We start from the raw sequence: 22,159 nt of genomic DNA, 5'->3' as shown, positions 1-22,159 counted from the left end.
ATTTTATCTATCTTACAAAAAAATGATTTTAGATTGTTTTGTATTATGAATGAAAGAGAAAGTTGGATGCAATACTCTCAACATACATGCACGAATTTAACGAATGCAACAATGTATCTGGATTTATTGAAAAATCCAAATAATTTTCCAGCCTTTTGTTTGGAAAAGCCAAATATTTTTCTGACAGTCAAACCCATGTTGCGTCATAACTATTAACGCCAAAATGCAGATTTTGTTGCTAAATTACTTCTCTATTACCAATTGCACGGGATTGTTTGAGTAATTCACCATTTCATTCGAAAATCTGTCTCAGCTTTTAGTATTTCTGGGAATACGTACTTTTATCTTTTGTTAATATCTGAAGGACTATGTACAATTTCCTTCTCTTGGGACGTTAATACAAAAATGTTCGAATATCAGAAATATCAACCAAAATGGGGAAAAAACATTATTTCTCTCTTATCGTTGAGGGTGGTGGGTGAGACCAATAAAAATCAACGGAAAAGCTTTTTGTTACATTTCTTTGTTTACTTTTTTGTTGATTTCGTGCAAATAACTAACAAATGATTATGTTCACTTTCCTTTTCCAACGGGGCGTTGACTCTTGTTTTTGAAGCACGACATACTTCACAGCACAACAATTAACCTTTTAGAAAGCTTTTCAATACACAAAATAAAGAATTGACCAATTGAACATATCAAATTGATTTCTATGCAATAAAAATTGTTAATATGTGTCCGAGATCATACCATCCCATGCCCCGTCCCAGCATTCAACATTTGCATTCACCCCTAATGTAAACAACTCATCTTGACATCAATTTTATTCCTATCCATTACTGAGTACGTACTTCATCTAATTTTTTAGCACTTTCGAAATGGATTAATCTTCAATGAATCTGCACTTAACCTATTGAACGGTTCATTTTTTTTTCGAGTTCAATATTGATCTAACAAAAACCAATTGAACGTGATGACCGTGTCATCCTTGAACGATGTATCCACTTCATGAGCGCTTAACCTTAACATGTTCTTATCTTCCAAAAAAACACATTTTTTTCTCGCTAGTCATTGTTATAAGCCCAATCGGTTACTTGTTTCGTCATATATGCATACACATGAATTTGCTGTTAAATTTTTATCTGAAATTTTCTTCATGGATGGGTGATTTTTTTTACGAGAAATTTATCAACAAGATAACAAATTTGTATGTATAATACATAATTGGATGCTACTAGGCCTGATATAATAATATTACGTTATTTTAAACTAAATTTTTGTAATAGTTGATTATATTTAAGTAATTTTGATATCATGATTGCATCATTCATATTTTTGGGATATAGATATAAGTACGAAATTCGTAATTTAAGTGTGCATCTGGTTACCGAAATCATTTAATTTTGCAATTTATCAAAACCGTGAAAATTTATTGGAAATGAAATTAATACATGGAAGTCCTTACGGTGGATAATTTATTATTGTAATATTAAATTAATTGCGAACTTATTATACCTCAATATATTTTTTTTTTTGTTGCAATAAATGTTTATTATTCGACTCCAGCCACACATTAGGAGCTTCAAACATATTTGAGTTCTTAAAATTGGTCTTTTATTAACATAATCCCATGTCACTGCCGAAAATTTTCTGTTTAATCATTAAACTATATTCTTTTTAAGGTTTTGTGTAAAACAAAACTTTATTAGAATCGAGTCGATGTCTGTCTGTCCATCTGTCTGTCACACCCGATTTATTCGGAAACGGCTAGACCGATTGTCACGAAAATTAGTGAGAGCGGGTGCTCTGTTGTTCCCTGTACATATAGTAAGTGACGCCATTTTGTGTTAAGGTTAAGGGGGCTCCCCACACATGCGAATGGATGGTGCAAAATTTTTTTAACAGAATGTGACCATTTGAGGTATGAAATGAAAGGGCTCAATCAGTACTTTTCAAAACTGGTCCCATATTTGATCTCGGGTGAAACTTAGGGGAGTAGAGGCTTAAAATATGACCCCCAAAAAGTGTAACAGGTCGCGTTCTCAGTACCTATCCAACCGAAAAATCCGCAAAAAAAATCACAGTGGTGTATCTAAATGAAATCAAGGCCTCCAAATACATCCTGCTCGGATATCTGCACAAATAAAGTTAATAATAATATATTAGTATATTTTAGAAATTTTGCCAGACACCCAATTAAATTCATGCTAGAACTACAAAATTTGACACAGATATAGGAGATAACATAAGGCATAACTTTGAAGTTTGAAGGTAATCCAACTATTACTAAGGAAGTTGTAGAAAGTGAAGCTACTACATTTTGTGTGAATTTCAAGAAGTCTTAAACGTGTCTGACGTCATCATAACATATCAATTCGTCAATACCACAACAAAGTAAGCTCACGTGAATGGGAAGTCGCAGGGAAAAATTTCGTTTTAATTCTTATACCATTGTCTTGGTCTCTAAGTCATTAAGTCACATACACTTCTCAGAATTTTAGACTGAGACCACTGAAGCAGATTCATATTAGATTGTATGGCGGAGCCCCAAAATTGAATCCCATTAATCCACATAGGCTTAAGCACCGATTTGTAGATCAACAACTTAGAGTTCAGAGAATTTTTTGTGATTTTTGTAAAGCATCCACAAAAAAATTTTGAAGTTAAGTTTAAGTTGTTGATTTTTCGCCTCTTTATGCTGTTTCGAGGTGAGTCTTCTATCAATGCGTATCCCCAGGTTTTTAGCCTGATCCGATTGGGGTATAACGATGTTGTGGAGGTCGATTTCCTTTTCGCAAAGTGAAAGTTACTTGTATACACTTCGATTAGTTAACTTTCATCCTCCACATCTGAAGCCAGTTTTCTACCTCCCTTAAATGCCATTCCACTTACAAAGAAGCTTTGTGTCTGCGTGTGATTGCGATGTAGTCAACAAGGGTAGCAGTGGTGGTTTACCCGCCCCAGGTAGGACCCCCCACCCTTGATTAACTACTGCTCTGTTCTTATGTTGTTTACTGAGAATATCCTTGCATTTCACCTGGAATATCCGCTTCGTTAAATACGATACTAACTGATTATGGAAACTAAGTTTGAAGTTTGATTTTATTAATAAGACTTGCATGCCAAACCTTGTCGAATACTTGAGCCACATCTAGAAATACTGCTGTACAGTATCTTCTGCTTTCGAAGGTATTGCTTATTTCTGATCAAATATAACATTTCTCTCTGCTAGGACATAGTTTCTGGAGTAGTAGTTTTTCGAATGCTTTCGATACTGTCAGAAGAATGCTTATCGGTCTATACGATTTGACTTTCGTGGCAACCTTTTCAGGTTTTGGAATCATTCTTTTGATTGCATTCTCCCAATAACTTGGGAAATATCCGATTCTCAGATCGCATTGAGATATAGTACAGCAATTTGAAAGCTTTTACTAGCAGCTGTTTGAACATGAATAAAGTATGTATAATAGCTGGAACCATTCCTTTCGTGCTCGTCTTTCATCCCCCAAAAACATAAACATTCTCAACGAATATACTTCTTTGAATTCGGCTCTCTTCGAAATATTTGGTGTTGCTATAAAGGTGGCTTCCAGTGACATTTTGTTGAAATGCTGAGGTGCTTCATCGATGCCGGATTTACTCCTTAATCAAACGTCCAACGGAACACTATTCCTTTTTGAACCTTCGCCGTGGATTTGTTCGTCAGTCCAGGTTAAGGGTTATTGTAAGCTTATTTTGCACCTTGATAATTACGGTAAAGTGGTCTGATAATAGTCCTAAATTGTTTGCGCTATTGTACATTAGCGAGAAATTCCTTTTGAGACCCCAAAGTCTGGAATTTTGTTTGCTGTTTTGTCGACCAGTAAATAGGTTGACCTGTTGCCATGTGGTCAAATTTGCTGCTTAAAACTGCCTCGTACAGTTCTTTACCTTTGGGAGGGACTAACCTTGAACCCTGTGGGTATGCTTTACATTGAAATCTCCAGCCCCGGTATATTTGTTCCCTTTTGGTTACTTCCTGATGATAGTATTTGAGCTGGAGTTAAAACAAAATTGCTGTCCTCCCTCTGAGCTATTGATAGCATTCATGAACTGTTTCTGATTATTCGACAAGGCATCAATACTCGGAGATAGTTCTTGCTTCAAACTGTCAGCGAAAGGTTCATTTTGGCCTTGGTTTTTCTCCATATTAGCGAATCGCACTCCAGGACCAATTAATTAGGCTACTAAGTTAACGGAGCTAGCTAGAGTTTGTGTTTCAGCCACGGAGTACATATGTTGTTGTTCCCATTTTTGCACAGGCAACGTGATTTACTTCAGGCGGCCATCATATACGTTACATCCTCTGTAATTGGCAGTATCGTTTTGTCCACACTTACTGCACTTTCTTTCCTCCTTTCTTTTATTTTTCGTGCATAGAACTATTTTATGGAATTCTCCACATATTACGCACACACTAGGAAGTGTACAATATGACTTAGTGTGGCCAAATTCTAGGCAATTCATGCACTGAACAGGAACATTGCGTTTATGTGGGTCTTCCACTGTGAACGTCCTGTAGCGAAAATTGTATGTCTTCTGAAATTCTCTTTTCCCAATTTGCTCACTTCCCAACTCAACTTTAAATAAGGGTTGCAGTATTCTGTTTTGATTCATTATCACGCTGACTGATTTCACTACATATCCTGTTTCAGTAAATTCGAGTTTTATTTCATTGGAATCAACTTCCGATTCAATGCCCTTGATCACAACACACAGGCCTTTGCAGCTCTTAAGCCGGTCTATGTAGTATTGTCGTTTTTCCTTAGCGAAATCTTTAGTTATCTTTCTAAATCCATCCTCAGAATAGATTTGTATTTTCGCCTCATTGATTTCTCCCTCTTTGATTGGAATAATATGGAAACTGTGTTTCTCCCAAGTGTTGATTGTAATTTGTCCACCAAAATTTTACTGCTATTCTCATGAAGGTAAATCGGAGGAGATTCAGCTTTAGTAATCGTTCTTTATCAGCTTCTGGTGCTAAAAGTTAGAATCGATGTTCACTGAATGTACTATCATCGACCGTGACATTCGTAACTTTCTTAGCGTTGTTGGTTATTTTCGATGAATATGGACTGCGAGGCCATTTGATAATGGTCACATAGCGAGCACATTAGCCTTAACTGACGAAGAAGGAGATGCGTCAGACGCTTCATTATAGCCATCAAAGGCATTCAGTTTGCTTCTTGCATGGCTTCATGTCAAGGTCCTTCAAGCTTTCTATGCGATTAACAAACTAGCGTTATTTCAATTGAAATGATGCAAAGTCATGGAAGCAGGACATTTACATCTAGACTGTATTGTCAACTGCAGTCTCCTTTTCCCAAAATAGAATAAAAAATACCTCGTTCTTTCATTTCCATAGGTCCGGTCTTAGCTTGCTGCACTCATTGGGATTTATTTAACTTGCTGTTGCAGCGAAAATTGAAAGGGTATAGGATACCCTTATCACACCATTTTAATTATGGAGCTAGAAAAGGATGAAAAAACAATTAATTTAAACGTTCCGGAAAAATATGTCATATATCGTCATCAAACTGATAACTGATCCGAGAGTTTCTCTATTAAAGAAACTCTATTATAAATAACCCCACATTGGGCGCCCATATTTAGAATCCAACACACCCAATAATTGCATTTTTTTTTATATTTGACGCCTGGAGTGGACCTAATAGTAAATTTTCAGTATCTTAAAGTGGATTTTTCTTCTTCTTCTCCTTCTTTAGCCTTTTTCCCATTTGGTAGCAAGGTCACCTCGTCTTCACCACTTTTCTCGAAAATAGCTCTAGTTCGGATAGAGTAGAAAAACTCCCAAGCGCATCAAACCAGTGCTGATCTGGGCGGTATTTTGCAATTTATTAGTAAATTTGGCATTCAAACTAATATTAGCTAGTCAGTACTCATCAGTGCGAGCTAGAATATCGAAAATACTACAACGACTGCCCCCCCATATCGATCTCGGATGTACTCATTTCAAACGCATCATAGCATGTTATGCCCCTGATTAAACTGAATATCTTTGTCTCTATTACCGCATGGCAGGTTCTATTGCCTTTGCTATTCGCCCAGCATTCTGGTATGGCCAGGAAAAGTTTGGTATATCTAGCAGCATTTAGGCTATGCCACCTGTCATTTTTGGAAGCTTGTTCCCAGTTTTTGAAGACGGGCTTAGCCAATGCTACTGGTACTCCAATTGCTGGTTCCGGTCCTCTTTTGCTTAAGCATCCGACATTTCATTTCCCTCTACGCCACAGTGAGCAGGTACCCAGAGTAGTTCCACCACATTGAATCTAGAAATAGAGCTCAAACGGTTTCTGCATTCCTGAACGATTTTCGAGGTGATCAAAGGACTACCCAACGTCCTCAATTCAGCCTGGCTATCACTGCAGATTGCGATGTGCCTGCCCTTCAACCGCTCGTCAATCACTCAGCTTGCCGCCCTTACCATCGCATATACTTCGGCTTAAAAAACCGTTGCATATTCTACCCCAAAAAAATCCCACTTCTCGTTTTTATTCCAGAGATAGACTCCGGCTCTAAAACCCTGTTCTGTTTTTGAGCCATCGGTGTAGAAAATTTCCGTATATTCCGCCACGCATTCCTCTGGGACTTGCCAGTTCTCTCTACTAACTTCATTTCTTCCACCAAACAGATGTATGGGGACACGAACATCGGAAGGATTCAGTACTCCCAGTAACTCTTCCAATGCTGTGTACCCCTCACATCCATAGTTTCCCCATAGACCCAATCGAATTAGTCTATGAGCTATTCTCATTGCAGTGCTTCGAACAAATATATCCTGGGGCTGCAAATTGAGTAATGCATTTAGAGCTGCGCCGGATGCCGTGCTCTTAGCACCGATAATACCCAGACACACAGTTCTTTGCAGTGCGGCTAGTTTACGGTGAAAACTTTTTTGTCTCGCCTTGATCCCTTTTGTGAATAATACCATTGTGATTTTATTAGGATTAACTAAAAATCCATACCTGAAACACCAACTGTCTATCAGATCAACGGCACGGTGTATATTTCTACACACCGTTCCAAGATCCCGATCAACAGCAAGCACAGCCACGTCATCAGCATAAGCTTGAGCATGTATTGGTAAATTTTGCAGTTCGCATAATAGTGAGTCGATCACCATAGCCCACAGAAGTGGTGACAGCACAGCTCCTTGGGGGCAATCCTTCGTTGCTTCTGCTGTTTAGTAGCGATTAACACCCACTTGGGCACACAGCATAGCATGAATCCACTAAATTAAAGCATCATCAACGCCATGCGCTTTGGCGGTAACACGAAGTTTTTGGAAAGGCGCACAGTCAAACGCCCCTTCAATGTCCCCTATAGCGTACTCACCCTTCAAAGTTGCTCCTCTGTCTTTATAACCAAAGAATGAGGAGCAGACTCGAAGGACTTGGTTTTCATTAAGTGGGTGTGGCCTAAGTGCCTTCCCACGAATGTGACGCTCAACAAGTCTGTCCATACCTTTCAGTAAGAATGAAGTCAAGCTGATCTGTTTGAAGCTCTTTCGACTGAAATAGTCATCTTTCCCATGCTTCGATATGAAAACTACCTTAACCTTCTGCCAAGCGGTAGGCACATAGCCCAAAGCTAGACTTGTTAGAAAAATAAAAAATTTCTTAGCAATCGCTCTAAGTTTTCCATACCCTCTTTTAGTATTTGCTGGATAAATGCTATCCATACTAGGTGCTTTGAAATTTTTAAAGGACAGTATAGCAGCTCTCACCTCATAAGTAACAACCACTTTCGCAGTATTCCAGTTCACCTTGCAGCCCTTGCATGTTGAAGTAACTCTCCTCCTACCACTTCTCTCACCCATTCTGCCGGATGGTGAACTTCCAGGAGTTTCTGTACAAATTAAAAGACCACGAGACAAATTGAAGCAAAAAATTAAAATATTCTGTTGAATCAAAATCTCCGTCGTAAGAGTAAATATTTTTCTAGTGTATCCATTAAGAATTAGCAGTTTTATCCTTAGTTTATTATCACAGAGCCATTTTTTAATGACTGCGAATTTGTATGACCTCATGAATTAATTGCTGCCAAACAAATTCGAATATAAATAAATTATTTTTGACAATTAGTCGATTATCATGTGATTCATTGATAGATTTATTTCACTGCTAATTACCAGGTAAAAAAAGCAGTGATTCATGTTTAATTCAAGATTAATCTTGGGATTTTTAACTTTTTTCTGCTAATGCTTTTATTTGGTACTGATAACTGCTTATCAGCTTTAGAATTTTGTCACTGCTAATTCCATCATCGCACGTAAGTAAGAAAAGCCATTCATAGGTACTTTGCTCGAAAGTACCAATTCGGAAACTTCTCTCAGTGTTTCAGCAAGGACTACGAAAATATGATACATGTTAAAATTCATACCACTTCATCATTCCGAACGCGCAATGAATTCTTCAATTCTTAATTTTATGTACGTTTTGTGACTATCTACTAACAAAATGTAATAAAATGTTTGAATGCACTTCAATATCCTTAATCGCTGCTACTTACAAAAATCGCTATTATTTTTTGGAGCACTCAAAATTCAATAAAAAAAAGTCCAATGGAAATGCCAAGAACTCACAATTTTCATCCCATTCTTTGCAGATTTACCAACCTGGGAAAATGGAGAAGCACCAGGAATATCACAATTAAAATTGAAACGTTTCATAGAGAAAATCATCAATGATACATTACGGTTACCAGATTTTACAAATGAACCTTTAACTCCGGGTCCAACGTATGACCAGAACTTGCCCTTTTTCGATCCGAAAAAGTACCAAGAACTATTAGCAACAGCTGTGTTAAATAAGGTAAGGCTTATTCATTTTTCTTCTGATTATAATAAAAAATTATGTTAAAGTAAAACTATCGAAATTGTGTTGCTTTCTACCAAGTTTTTCAGTTTCATACTTAAAAATTGTTTCAGGCTTGTTTAATTGGCCACCTAATTCCATTTACCAAAGTGGTCCCAGTGCTTCCTACGGAAAATGGTAGCGACACTCATTCAATACGGCAATGTAGGAAGAGTTACTTGTCAAAATGCTAAACTAGCTCATGCAAGTTACGAGTACTTTTAACGAACAAATAAATGAACTACGGTTTTGTCATTGAAATCCTTACGGTTTACCCTGACAAAGAAATTGAACCTATGATTTCAGAAAACTATTTCATTTGGGAAAGAAATTTCTACTAAGTACAAATTTGATGAATGTAAACACCCCAGCGGAAAGGCTAACTGAGCAAGAGATTTCCTGATTTGTTTTCTCATAAAACATTAATCCATTGATGAGCTTAATGCAACTATGTTCAAAAAATCTGGCGATAGGCCAACTGTTCCGGACATATTCTATCTACTGAAAGTCAGAGCCAGAACTCTGGACAATCTACCTAGTAACTAATCGAATTGCAGACGCTGCTAAATTTTAGGGACTTCGGGGAAACACCATTAAGACTTTGTAATATTTTAATTTATCTTAATGTATCGTAGAATCATTTTAAAGTTATGAATAAACATTCACAAATGATAAAGGAACGACAAACTTAATACTCAGATTCATTCAACTGGTCCAAATACTAAAGCAATCACGGAAGTTGAAGTTACGCAAAGTGCCTCAAAAGAGGTCTAAATTTGTTTAGTTTGAAGCATGGTCACTAGAGATCTAAAAAAAACAAATCATCGCTCTATCAAATGCCAGATCTGGATCCCACCCAGCATATCAAGCCATCGTTGTTCGGCCTGCCTTTTGGTCGTTTACCATCGACTTCGTTGTTCAAACCAATCTTGGCAAGTGAATTTTCATTAGCGCAAATTACGTGAGCATACCATCGAAGACGCCTCTCCCCATAACGATCGCGGATATCCTCATTTCGGATGTCTCCAGTGCATTAAATGTACATAAATCATTCTTACACAATGCGTCGCAGAAAGATTTAAAACTGCGCCCCAAATAATTCACAATTGGTTCAACAATGGAAGCCTAACGATTTCATTCATAGGCTTCAACTCGTTCACTGAGTAACATTCAACATTTAGAAACACCCCAAGAGGAATGTTTGAGTTTTCCCTATGCAAGCATCAACGCTCTCTAACGGCACCGGTTACTTCGTACCAGCATAACTTGGTATCATCTAGATGTTTCGCAACCACCATCATTGTTTTACATAAATATCCCACAGCACCACAAGGCTCTGCACTGGGCTCACATAGCTCTGTAAAACACAGACAGAGATAATGTACTTCTTGGATCCAGCAATGTACCAGAGCCTACTTTCTTATAAGTAACTATAGAAAATAGTAGCCAGATAGCTAGGAACATCCATCGTCGCCAAGGGTTCCCGCCACGCAATATTTGCTAGTACTCCATTTTTCGGCCAAGCCAGAAATTAAGCTGATCTGATCTAGTTTTACGGAACCCATCCTGGAAATAAAAGCAATCATTTTCCTTATAGTATCTATGAGAGGATAGTTCCCTCAGTTTAAGCGACTTGCCTATGTGGACAATATCCTCTGAGATATGCATGCTTCAAATAACTCAGCGAATGTGTCCAGTGTAGACCTCAAGCTTAAGGTGGGTGGCTTTGGATTGTTTATTGAAATAATGAACGCGACGCGTAGTGATGATGTAAGGTTACATGGAAAGAGAAGGAGTAAATATTTTCGTTTTTCGCTTTTCATATATTGAATGTAGTGGTTGTTGAACGATATGCTTCGAGTGTTTAGCGAGAAAATTAATTAATTAAAAATCAAATAAATTGTTTTGGCACTACCTGACCGGACCCAAAATACCTTTCAAAATGATATTGACAGCTCCTTTCGGAATATAAACAACATCTTCGAAAGTCAATCGATTTAACGAAGAAGGAGATATTGGCGGAAGTTGAACCAGTGTGAGTAACTTTTACCCACTCTAATAACCTCCATTCCTCCATATCCGCAAGAGCACCACGTTGTAGGCATACATATAACATACTTTCCGCGCTCATTCAAGTTCCTGAAGTTTCTTGGGGATCTCTGCTCTTGTGGCATTTACTGCAATCCAATTGACCTCTGAACACTCAGCAACTACTTAAAAGGGCGTGGGGTCCGTAGCTACATTGAAGGCTTTACTGAACCACCACCCCCCTTTGAATTCGACATAAAAGGATGTAACTGACTGTATACGTGAGTGTTCATAGTTCCCACCTTTCCACCAAATTTGGTGTCAATCGCCATAACTGTCTCCGAGCAAAATGCGTGTGACGGACAGAAAGACAGACAGGCAGACGGACATAGATGTGTGGTTGGAGCAGAACAGTATACAAGGTGGGAAAGAACCCTCCATATCACGAAGTGTATTGCGAAGGCATGGAACTCATCGATGCCGGGACTTTATACGTTTCCCAGCAGACGGCCCAACTGCTGGTGGAATAGTGAATTGTGTGATCTTCGGTCGGTGTGCCATCGAACGAGACGAGCGGCTCAGAGAGCAATGGCATTTACCATATGTTGCTGTAATACCCCCAGTAACGAAGGAAGAAATAATGGAGAAAGCGCCTGGCCTCGACGGCATACCAAACAAAGCCGTTAAGCTGGCCGTCAAGTCGAGGCCAGACATATTCGTAGAGTTGTTTGAAGCACGCTTGGCGGATGGGATCTTTCCTGAGACTTAGAAAAAACAAAGGATGGTGTTGTCGCCTAAAACTGAATTCGACATAAAAAGATGTCACTGATTGTATCCGTAAGTGTTCATAGACCAAACATATTCGTAGAATTGTTTGAAGCATGCTTGGCGGATGGGATGTTTCCTGAGACACAGAAAAAACAAAGGTTGGTGTTGTTGCTTAAACCTGATAAATCTTCTGGTAAACCATCTTCCTACAGGCCTACAGGCCTATTAGACACTATGGGGAAATGTTGGAGAGAATAATCTACGATAATTCGGCTTCCGCACGGCCAGATCAACGGTCGACGCCATCAAACGATCACTGGTTTAGCTGAAAATGCGATGCATGCAACGGATGGCACTAAATAAATAAAAGCATTGTGCTGTGATTACCCTTGACGTGAAAATGCGTTCAACTCTGCCAATTGGAACCTTATAGGGAGGTCATTGGCGGCGATTGATGTACCAAGTTACTTAACTGCGCTACTTAACAGATAGAAAGCTCTGGTACGGGACAGACAATGGAATCAAAGAACACATTGTCTCCGCGAGTGTTCCACAGGGCTCTGTGCTGGGACCGCTATTCTGAAACATCATGTATAACGATGTCCTCAATGTTCCAGTTACTAGCGGGGTAACAATAATAGGTTACGCGGATGATATAGTGGTGATTATTGTTACAAAATATCTGGGGCATGTGCAATTGTATTCATCCGAAGCAATCACTGCTAAAAATAAGTGACTGAAAGGTGCAGGTCTTACACTCGCGGAGGGTAAAACAGAGGCGGTGCTTATCATGAAGCAGCGTAAGAAGCCACTGCTCGTAACAGAATGAGGAAGCATATCATCACTTCAAAGCCAGCAATTAAATACCTTGGAGTGATGATGAGTGCGAGGTTCAATTTCAAGCAGCACTTACAAAATGTTTACACCAAGACGTCAATGTTAGTATGGCCCCGGCAAGGGTGATGCCAAATATTGGAGGCCCGCAATGCACTTATAGACTACTTATAGCTAGAGTGGTAAGTTCTATACTACCTTACGCAGCGCCAATTTGGTCAATTGCACTGCATACCACATGCAATGCTCAATAGATGAGCGCAGTATATAGAAAGGCTGCCCTAAGAGTGTGTTGTGGTTATAGAACCATCTCGGACGAAGCGGCCTATGCAGTAGCCGGAATGATGCTGATCGACATTTTGGCCGATTCTTCCTCTGATCGGTAAATGAAAAACACCGAAAGCGAGGAATCCTTAAGCAGGTGGCAGCAACGGTATGAGCAGGCAACAAAGGGTCGATGGACCCACAGATTGAATCCCAGCATCAAGGTATGGACGCGGAGAACGCATGTTGAGATAAACTATGATCTCACACAGTTTCTCACGGGACATGGTGGTTACCATAAATACCTCTATAGGTTTAAACTAGACAGCTCATCCAACTGTACCAGCTGCGACGATATTCCGGAGGACCCGGAGCATGTTTTCTTCCATTGTCCTAGATTCGCTGAGGAAAAGCATAGTATAGAGGAGACATTGGGAGGAAAACTAGCACCGGAAAATATAATTGGAAAAATGCTTGCATGCCAAGAGAGCTGGCATGCAACCAGCTGAGGGCGGATTCAGCGCAGATTAAGAGAGGCAGATGAGGCGAAAAAAGCGCGGTTGCTAATGCAATCGATGGACGAAGGAAAAGGCTAAAGCTATGCCCATCCCGCGACGAAATATTTTGTTGTTCATGGCAAAACAGCAAAGGCGAATTTAGTGCTATTGAGATTGGCTTGCACATATCAGGAAGCAGAATAGTTTCGTTCCGTTTAGAGACGAGAATAGTCTGCGCATAATTCCAAGTCCTGAACGCCAACATATTTGAATACGTATTACCCATCTTTCATGTACAGCTTAGTCATGATTACGAAAAATCAGGTACAATACACGATTGATTTACAAACCATACTATTTACATTGCTATCGACATATTTTTCATTCCAATTCGTTAACCATTTCCTGTATTCCCTTGAACGCACTTTTAAGTAGTATGCCCCGATTAGAAACCATCCATTGTAAAATAAACAAGCTTGTCTTATTCTCATAACAATTCCCCACTTCTGGGCAGGAAGCACTAATTAGAAACACAAAAGCGTGTCATACATAACAACTCCTACACATCTTACAGTTCAAAAAGGAAAATTCCAGTTTCTTGCCATCTTACTGATCCAATTTCACATTCAAATGCACTCTAATGCAATTTGCAGCGAATGGGTAAGACAAGAGCAAACTCAAAGCAAATCAATAACAATCAATAGGAAAATACGGAAATGGAAACGCAACTAGGAGAGCAACGAAACCGTCTAGCAGTTGTGTATGGAACTGAACTGATTAAATTGTTGGCATGACCTCCTTGTATTCTGCTACTATGAAGGGTTGTATTATTTCAAAAACGTGACGTCCAGCTTCAGTGCTGGGCGCTAAACCATACAAAGTGAAGCTCGTTTCTTGACATTCTTAAAAACTTTTGAAATATTGCGCGCAGATTTCACTAGACTTCGCCCACCGGAATGCGATTACACAATATTTCAAGCTTCGTCAGCAACCATCGATTGATCCACCAGTGAACAGCAAAAGAGTATTAAAGAGTGGTTGCAACTAATCCTCAACTCCTTTGATATATTGAGGAATATGATATTGCAGAGAGAGATGTAGGTTGTAATCGATTAGACGAGGACTTTGTCTTTTGTCTTTCTAGGTCCTCATCTGAGACCTAAATATTATTGCATTTCAATTAAAGCTACTTCAAATAAAGACCGCCACCTCTGGATACAAAAAATTAGTATGTCATATGTGTGGCGCCTGTTTTGGTTCCTCTAGACAAAGCGCAAATGGAAAAAGCATCACATTATATTTTTATTTTGCTATTTTAACCAAAGGTAGAAAGCAAATGTATGGCTTCACCTTACTGCATCTGATTATAGAGCGCCTCTCTTCGCATGGCATTCGTCTTATGAAAAAATTAGTTTGCGGTTGACTTTCAAACTGTCTCACACGTAAAATGCCAAGCGCCGTTCGAATTATTCAAGGATAACGTCGAGAGGAGAGAACTCCTTCCAATACTCAGAAATCGTACTAGGAAGTGAAAAAAAAGATTTATCGTAGGAGTTATTGTAACGAAAACGACAACGTCATAATTGACAGACAATCTTAGGAATCTTAGTGTGTAGAAAAACGAATAATTTTGTAATTAAAATGATATCCGAAATGGAAAAGTGATTAAAGAAATTGTAAAGTGAACTAGAAGTGGAAATACTAGTAGTTAGGAGTTGAAAGCTTTCGGACTAGTTCCAGAGTGTTCAAGCTGAATTGTAATCTCTGAAATGGATTAGGATTGACACAAAATGGATAACGTGAGTACAATTCTTTTTGCTGGGAAAAGGGTTTGCATCATTACATAACATGTCAAATGTGAAAAAAAGGCACCTATGCACTCCAGGATTTAGGACGATATCCTGAAATTCGTATATGAAAGTGGCTAAAGTGGTAGTCTACAAACAATATATATGCATATACTCGTATTTTTTTAATCTAAATAATTAAGATTGTGTAATAAAGCTGAAAAATATTGAAGAAAGATCTGATCCAATCGATCAACAATTAGCATCGAATTGGCAAATATCTTCAAATCTTTACCAAAATTGGCACAAAACTTTCAAAAGCTTCCTTCTGTCTTCCTAGCATTCTTTGGGAAGAAAACCTTGGATTCATGAAGATTGATTTCGGGCCCTTCATGACATGTCCACAATACGAAATTCCAAAATATTACCTTCACATTAAGTCCTTTAAAGTTCGTTGAGAAACTTAGCATTGAGTGTTTCACAAACGAGTGTTCTCAATTTGACACTACGGTGCCTTGCAGACTACTTGCCTGGGTTTTCAGTGTGTTTTCAACTGATTCCTTACAAAATAAGTCCTAATTTTGGTAGCCGCCAGCATCCAAGGGTATTATATGCACGAAAGGAAAAGAGAAGTTGTATTTAGGTTAACAATCTTTTAAGCAATCCATTACCAAGATTGTTGTTCAATCTTTTAATCCTCGACTAATTTTAAAATTAAGTTTCGTGTGTCTAGCTTCCTGGTGTCCCTTTCTTCAACACAGTTAGGTCGTTCCTAGAGGTATCAAGGGCTTCATGCTTCATGCAAAATATGCCACGTTTTCATCCTCCCCTATCTTAGCAGCTACCCCAGCCTTCTTTAAGTGTCTTCCAAAGTCGTACCTACCAGCCTTTCCATCTGCCCTATATAGGACAAACCGCAAACAGAACAGAAGGACAAGGAGGAGTTATTTTCTGGCGCTGCTAAGAACCAATCTCATCCCCATCCTACCATAAACCCTTTTTAGTTTGTGGGTTGTGGATGAGTAGATAATAGCCATTCTCCTTTTAACGTGCAGTCTGTCTTTCTGGTCGTACAGGGTTGTTTGGCGTTTTCTTTCAATCCGTTTCTTCTTTCCGTTTTAAATGGATCCAATCGCAGAGGCTTTGGATCTGCTCTCCTGACTGCTTCTGGGATGGAGTTAGGCTCCCGATCACAAAGTTGTCTCGTGAGCAAGGAGACATTATGCTTATCATGTTGTGGTATTGCGTCACTTTGTACGCGAAGCAATGGTTGGAATTATTCATGATCGTTAACCTAGTGTTTGAGGGTTCTCGGCAGACATTAAATTCTAATAAGCCTCGGTTGTCGATGATATGTGGCTCAACAAGGGGAGCTATTTATCATTCTACGCTTCCACGGTGAACTTCGCCCCATTATGCAACGAAGTTAATCATTTCAGGCTGTCTACCAGTTCGTCTCTATTGATAACAGTGAGAACATTATCCACATATCGTATCCATCCAATGAGTAGATGGCTTTTCTCCTCCAATCGTTCGATCAAAGGGTAGTATAGGTCCCAGGACGAAACATTAGTTGATACCCACGATGGAGCATGAAACCTGGGAAATGCCTGCTGAACCAACACTAACAGCTCTATTACCAAAGCCTATCTCCATCTTCACGTGGTGATCGCTGGGAGTTCTTCCTGAAAAACTGCAGACGGAGAAGGATGAAGGCGAGTCTCCCGCGCCTAAAAACAGGACAAATTTCAGCAACTGGTCCTCCAGGTTGGGGGTTGGATAAGGCTAGCAACACACAGAAAACAACTTGTTACGAAGCCACAAAAGGAGCCTCGGACTGGACTGACAACACATCAACGAACCTGGCAACGAGAGCATAGTAACGAGTTGCGCATTTTCTCATGGAACGAAGGAGAAGGAGCTGCCAAGCAACTAGCCGATACCCTGTCCCAATATAAAACTGATGTAACAACGTTGCAGGAAATGCATTGGCCAGGGACCAGTTTCCTGGAGAGAAGCCACTACACCATATATTAAAGTGGCCACCCAGTAAACCATGTGCTCGAAGTAGGTTTCTTATTCAACAAAAAAATGACACCTGCTGTTTTCGGCTCTGAAAACATAAAGGAAAGGCACATTTAGAAATATAAGCCCCATAAATGTTCACGCCCCTACAGAGGAGACTGCAGAGTTGAAGAAAAATACCTCCTACGCGGCAGTCAAGTAGGGACGGAGCCCGTATTCAGAGGATACGTTTTATCCCATAGCTTACATAGGGATACCAGTGATAACGGACTGCGGATTATTCAGTTAGCAACATCGCACGAAATGGTTGCAGGAAGTACCTAGTCTGCGCGGAAAGCGGTCAACAAACATACCTGCCCCTCTACAGTCAGGACCACTTTCAACCAAATTGACCACGTGTTCATTCATCGCCGCCACCTCTCAGCCATGATGCATGTCAGAATATATAGGGGGGCCAATATAGACTCGCATCACTATCTCGTTGCCATAGTGCTCCCAGCTCGAATAATAACACCACCCAGACTCCCCTCTGACAACCAGGTGAGAGTTAACACTGTAGCCATCCTCAACAAAACCCTCCGCAACACCTTTAAGAGGGAAAAGGATGCAGCAATAACTGATAACAGATGTCCTGGAGATGAAGCATCAACAAATGATCTTCACAACCAAGAGCGTCGTCATTGATACGGACATAAACATAACCAGCCCCAGCCGCAAAAAGAGTCGAAACGGCTGGTTCGACGATTAATGAAAGCTAGCAACGAAACGGGAGAATGCTGCATACCGAGTAACGTTACATTCTCAAAGAACGCGGGCACGCGCAGAGATTTATCATGAACTTCATCGAGCGGAGAAACAATTTCACAGGCTGAGAAAGGAAGCCTGGGAGAGCCAAGAGGTCTGTGATCTCGAAAAGTACCGGGAGCAACCACACCCAGCGCAGACGTTTTACCAACAAGTCAGCAGGATGAAGTCTTATACACCTCGATGCTCATCCTGCCGAGACAAAGAGGGAAATCTGATTTCCGACAGAATGGAGATATTGAAGCGATGGGTTAAGTATTTTGATGAACTGCTAAACAACATAAATATCGGCGAGTTGGAGGTCCCGCTAATTTGAAGACAACGGACAAATGCTGCCCCACCAAGCATAGAAGAAACAGTTCGTGCAATTCATCAGCCAGGAGCCGAAGGAATTACAGCCGAATTGGTTAAATATGGAGGGAACCAACTACCCAAGCGGTTCATCAACTTATGCTCAATGTGTGGGAAAGCGAATCAACAATAGATCAGATTTTCTCTCTGCGGCAAGCGATGGAAAACTGTTGGAATACGGACACCAGTTGCATCATTTTCTATCGACTTTAAAGCCGCCTATGATAGCAAAACCAGGGTGAAACTGTACACGGCCATTAGAGAATTCGGTATCCCGACGAAATTGATAAGACTGATTAGGCTGACCCTGACCAATGTGTGAGGCCAGATAAAAGCAACAAGCTCACTCTTAGGACCATTCAACATCAACAACGGTCTACGGCAAGGGGATGCCCTATCATGCGTCCTGGCCCTCGAGAAAGTGATCCGTAATGCTGAGGTAAATGCAAGAGGTACGATCCTCTTTAAGTCCACCCAACTACTGGCCTATGCTGACGATATCGACAGCATGGAAAGAATGACCCGAGACGTTAAAATTGCCTTCATCCAGATCGAGCAGGCGGCGCGGGAGATCTGGGTCCTTAGCAAGAAAAATTGCGAACTCCGAAGAATTTTTAGGCTCCTACATGAGGATGGACAACTTCGTAGCCTACATATGGACGAAATTTATGAGCGATACCATGACCGTCTGGTTGTGGATAAAATCCGGATCAATAGGTTACGGTGGGCGGGTCACTTAATTCGTATGGGTGAGGATGATCCAGGCCGGAAAGTCTATAAGGGCAATATCTATGGTAGAAAAAGAAGACGAGGCAGACCCTGCCTGAGATGGAGCGATGGCGTAGGTCGGGACGCCAGACAGCTTTTAGGGATATCGAATTGGTGGACCCCGGCGCAACCAGAGTGTCTGGAGTTCCTTATTAAGGCAGGCCTAGACTGGATACCGGTTGTTGCGCCGTTGATGATGATCAAATGATGTAGGACATGGCCTGCTAGGGGCAAACTAACATGGTTAATATGCTTAGGCGAAATCAAGCTTTAAGATTGTACTGATCATCGTCTAAGCTATCCCTGGCGCTTAAAGTTAATATGTTACATGTTTAGTCACGATATTTGGATGGAATTCAATTTAGCTAAGTGTCGAATCCAAACCATCCGCAAAAATCATCACAATCACAAGATATAGCATTAGTGACTTCCTCATCCCAGCTATGACCCAAATAGACTTGTATAAGTTGCTAAGAATTCAACGGCGAACGCATGTTTGAGTTGGTGATTAAAACGATAATTTGCTGGCTAAATCCCTGCGAAGTCCGAAGTTGCTGGCAAAATCGCGCAATTCCGAATGAGACATAAGCAGATAAGCTCGAATTGGACGTTCAAAATTATAGCGAGGAGCAGGCAAGTCTCTTTCATGCGGCAGCTTGCCAAGCAAATTGCGGACTGATTCTACTTGACTTGAAGGATCGATTATTCAGTAATCTGAGTACGGTGGTTCTCTGGTGAAAAGAAGCATGGTGTTCTTATACGTCACTCAGGATGCAATTCAAGCCACTTCTACTGACAGAGAACTGGTTACAGGAAAGCAGTTGGTGAACGACCAATGTGGTGGGAAACTGGACTTCATGAAATTTATTCCAAATAATCTGTGAACATTGGCGGAAGGCAAAGTTTTATACAATGGCCATATAGTTGGCAATTTTAGGGGATATTATAATAAGTCTTACACTTGATAAGTCGTTCTTGCAGGATATCGATCATAACCTGGACATTGAATTTTCCGTTCAACTTGTTCTGTTGTTTCCTTCAGTATTGACACGAAAGCTAACCAAATTTTTTAAATGATTTGTTTATAATAACACTGGGGACAGAAATGATACCCTACACCTGGAAACTGGGCCCAGGGTGATAATGATACGGCCCATCTGATGATATTAATTTTCCGGGCCCCGAAAAAACTTTTATCACAACCATACAAGAAAAATGTTAACTTCTCAGAGAGTATGAGAGAAAAAACTCTCGGAATTAAAATGAGTACCTGCCTTGTAGACATAATCCCACAGTCCTCTTCGGATACGGATTGATTTGAATCAAGCAGAGCTTCGCTGTGAGTGGGACGCCAGTACCGATTTATACTGAGTACAGGGTCAGCATACATACCAGTGGTTGCAAAGCATCTCTAACACATCTGCTGCAATTAAGAGGTAAGCTCGAGACCACAAGGAACTCTACGTTCGATAATGGGCACAACCAAAATGAAACTCCCACAAGGTGCCAACTGCAAATAATCCAGGAACGCATTCCCATACATATGTATGCTCTCGGAGGGCCATCTCGGTTTCAATAGTGCCAGATAACCTCCGGGGAAACTTGTTGGGAAGAGCCACTTCAGATGAGTCCCTTGCAAACTCGGATCCGATCTGTTCGTCCCACTTGAGTACATGTAGACAGCCCCCTCCACTATTCACCCACAGCTTCGCGTACAGTAGTAACGGACCAAAGACCACTGCTTCAAAACTGTGAAAACCATAACATATCTAAATTTATAAGAAATCCTCATTGAAACTTAAATTAAAACTTATTTTCTCTTCTTTTTCAGATTGTTGATTCATACAATTATGAGCAGAAATTTGATAAGATCAAAGACGCAGCTACTGACTGTTCGGATTTGGATAAAAATCACAATGCCCTTATCGGCCGAAAAGTGCAAAGTGGTTCAGTATCCAGTAGTTCAATTGAGCCCGAAAGTGATTGCAGTATTACGGATCCACCAACCAATGTAAATAATATCAATTTTCTATCTAAAATTTGAAGTACAGTTGCATAACAGAAAGACCAGTAATTCTTTTCTTTATACTCTTTCAGATCAGCCGATGTAACGATTTCTCTCGAAGTGATTCTGGTTCAAATTTATTCTCAGATATCTTAAACCGCGGAGACCAAAATGATTCGTCAATGCTCAGTAAATATCTGGCAAAACACAATGTTCCCCTTCCAGATTTCTCGATCGATTCGGATTCATCAGTTGAAGGTAGGGAAGGTGTGATGAATATTTTGTCCGTTAAAAAGGACTAGACATTCTACATATTTTATTTCTGATTTAAAATTTTCTTTGCAGACAACATCCCAAGTGAAGATCACTTTGGTAACACCTGGGAAGGGAACTGGTTGTTCAAGAAGAAGCGACCAGGTCACGAATCACCCGCTGCCGTGGGTATGTTGGTGCCATGTCCAAAAGAGGATGTAAAAACCCAGATCGGAGATAAAACGGCAGACGAACTAAGTGACCTCTCGGAAGCAGGTTCCGAATGTGGAGATAACAATATCGATGAAATCGAGGACAATCCACCCAATGCCTTGATACAGAACAGAAATATAATCGGAGGAAAAAGCCCAATCGGGATTTTCGATGAACTGTTGGAACAAACTAGTCTTATATCAACATCATCGATTCCAGATGGTGATACCTTGTATACTGAAACCAAAAATAACTTTGTGCTTGGTGATGATTTAGAGCACGATCTTCCAAAGCACAATGGGCACTTTCATACAGATGAAGCTATTAACTCGCTCGTGGATACTCAGCAGCTACAGAATAATCTGTCAAGGTCAAAGGAATGGGGTAGAAAGTCACACATGAAGGAAAATATCAATGAATCGCAAGCTTCAAGGATGCGATCAGCACAGAAACACCCAATTTATATCAGTACTAAGGACATACCTGAGTCGGAACTTACCTCCTCATCAACCGCTAGCTCAGGTAGGTGGTAAATTTTAGAAGTTGTTCATAAATCATTTTTTGCCTCTTTTTACTTACATTTGGCATTTGGTTTCTTAGAGAAAAGTCCTGCTGTGCTTGTGTAAAAAATAGAGAGTTTGTTATCAT

General features: G+C 40.1%; 1 protein-coding gene across 8 annotated transcripts in view; it reads left to right on the top strand.

The window, feature by feature from the left end:
* LOC119659327 (mucin-16-like) overlaps positions 1 to 22,159 on the top strand; it is a 273,395-nt gene that overhangs the window by 159,529 nt on the left and 91,707 nt on the right. For 7 of the 8 annotated variants that reach the window (XM_038067360.1, XM_038067361.1, XM_038067366.1 and 4 more), the window contains 4 exons: positions 8,668 to 8,873; positions 20,873 to 21,052; positions 21,139 to 21,304; positions 21,392 to 22,033. In XM_038067360.1, the coding sequence (XP_037923288.1) occupies positions 8,668 to 8,873; positions 20,873 to 21,052; positions 21,139 to 21,304; positions 21,392 to 22,033 (1,194 nt within the window). Of the gene's footprint in view, positions 1 to 8,667; positions 8,874 to 14,731; positions 15,106 to 20,872; positions 21,053 to 21,138; positions 21,305 to 21,391; positions 22,034 to 22,159 lie in introns of those variants that run through there. The other variant, XM_038067369.1, reaches the window with a different exon arrangement.

This window comes from Hermetia illucens, chromosome 6 (genome assembly GCF_905115235.1).
Source record: "Hermetia illucens chromosome 6, iHerIll2.2.curated.20191125, whole genome shotgun sequence".
NCBI lineage: Eukaryota > Metazoa > Arthropoda > Insecta > Diptera > Stratiomyidae > Hermetia > Hermetia illucens.
This window is presented reverse-complemented; position numbering and strand designations above follow the sequence as displayed.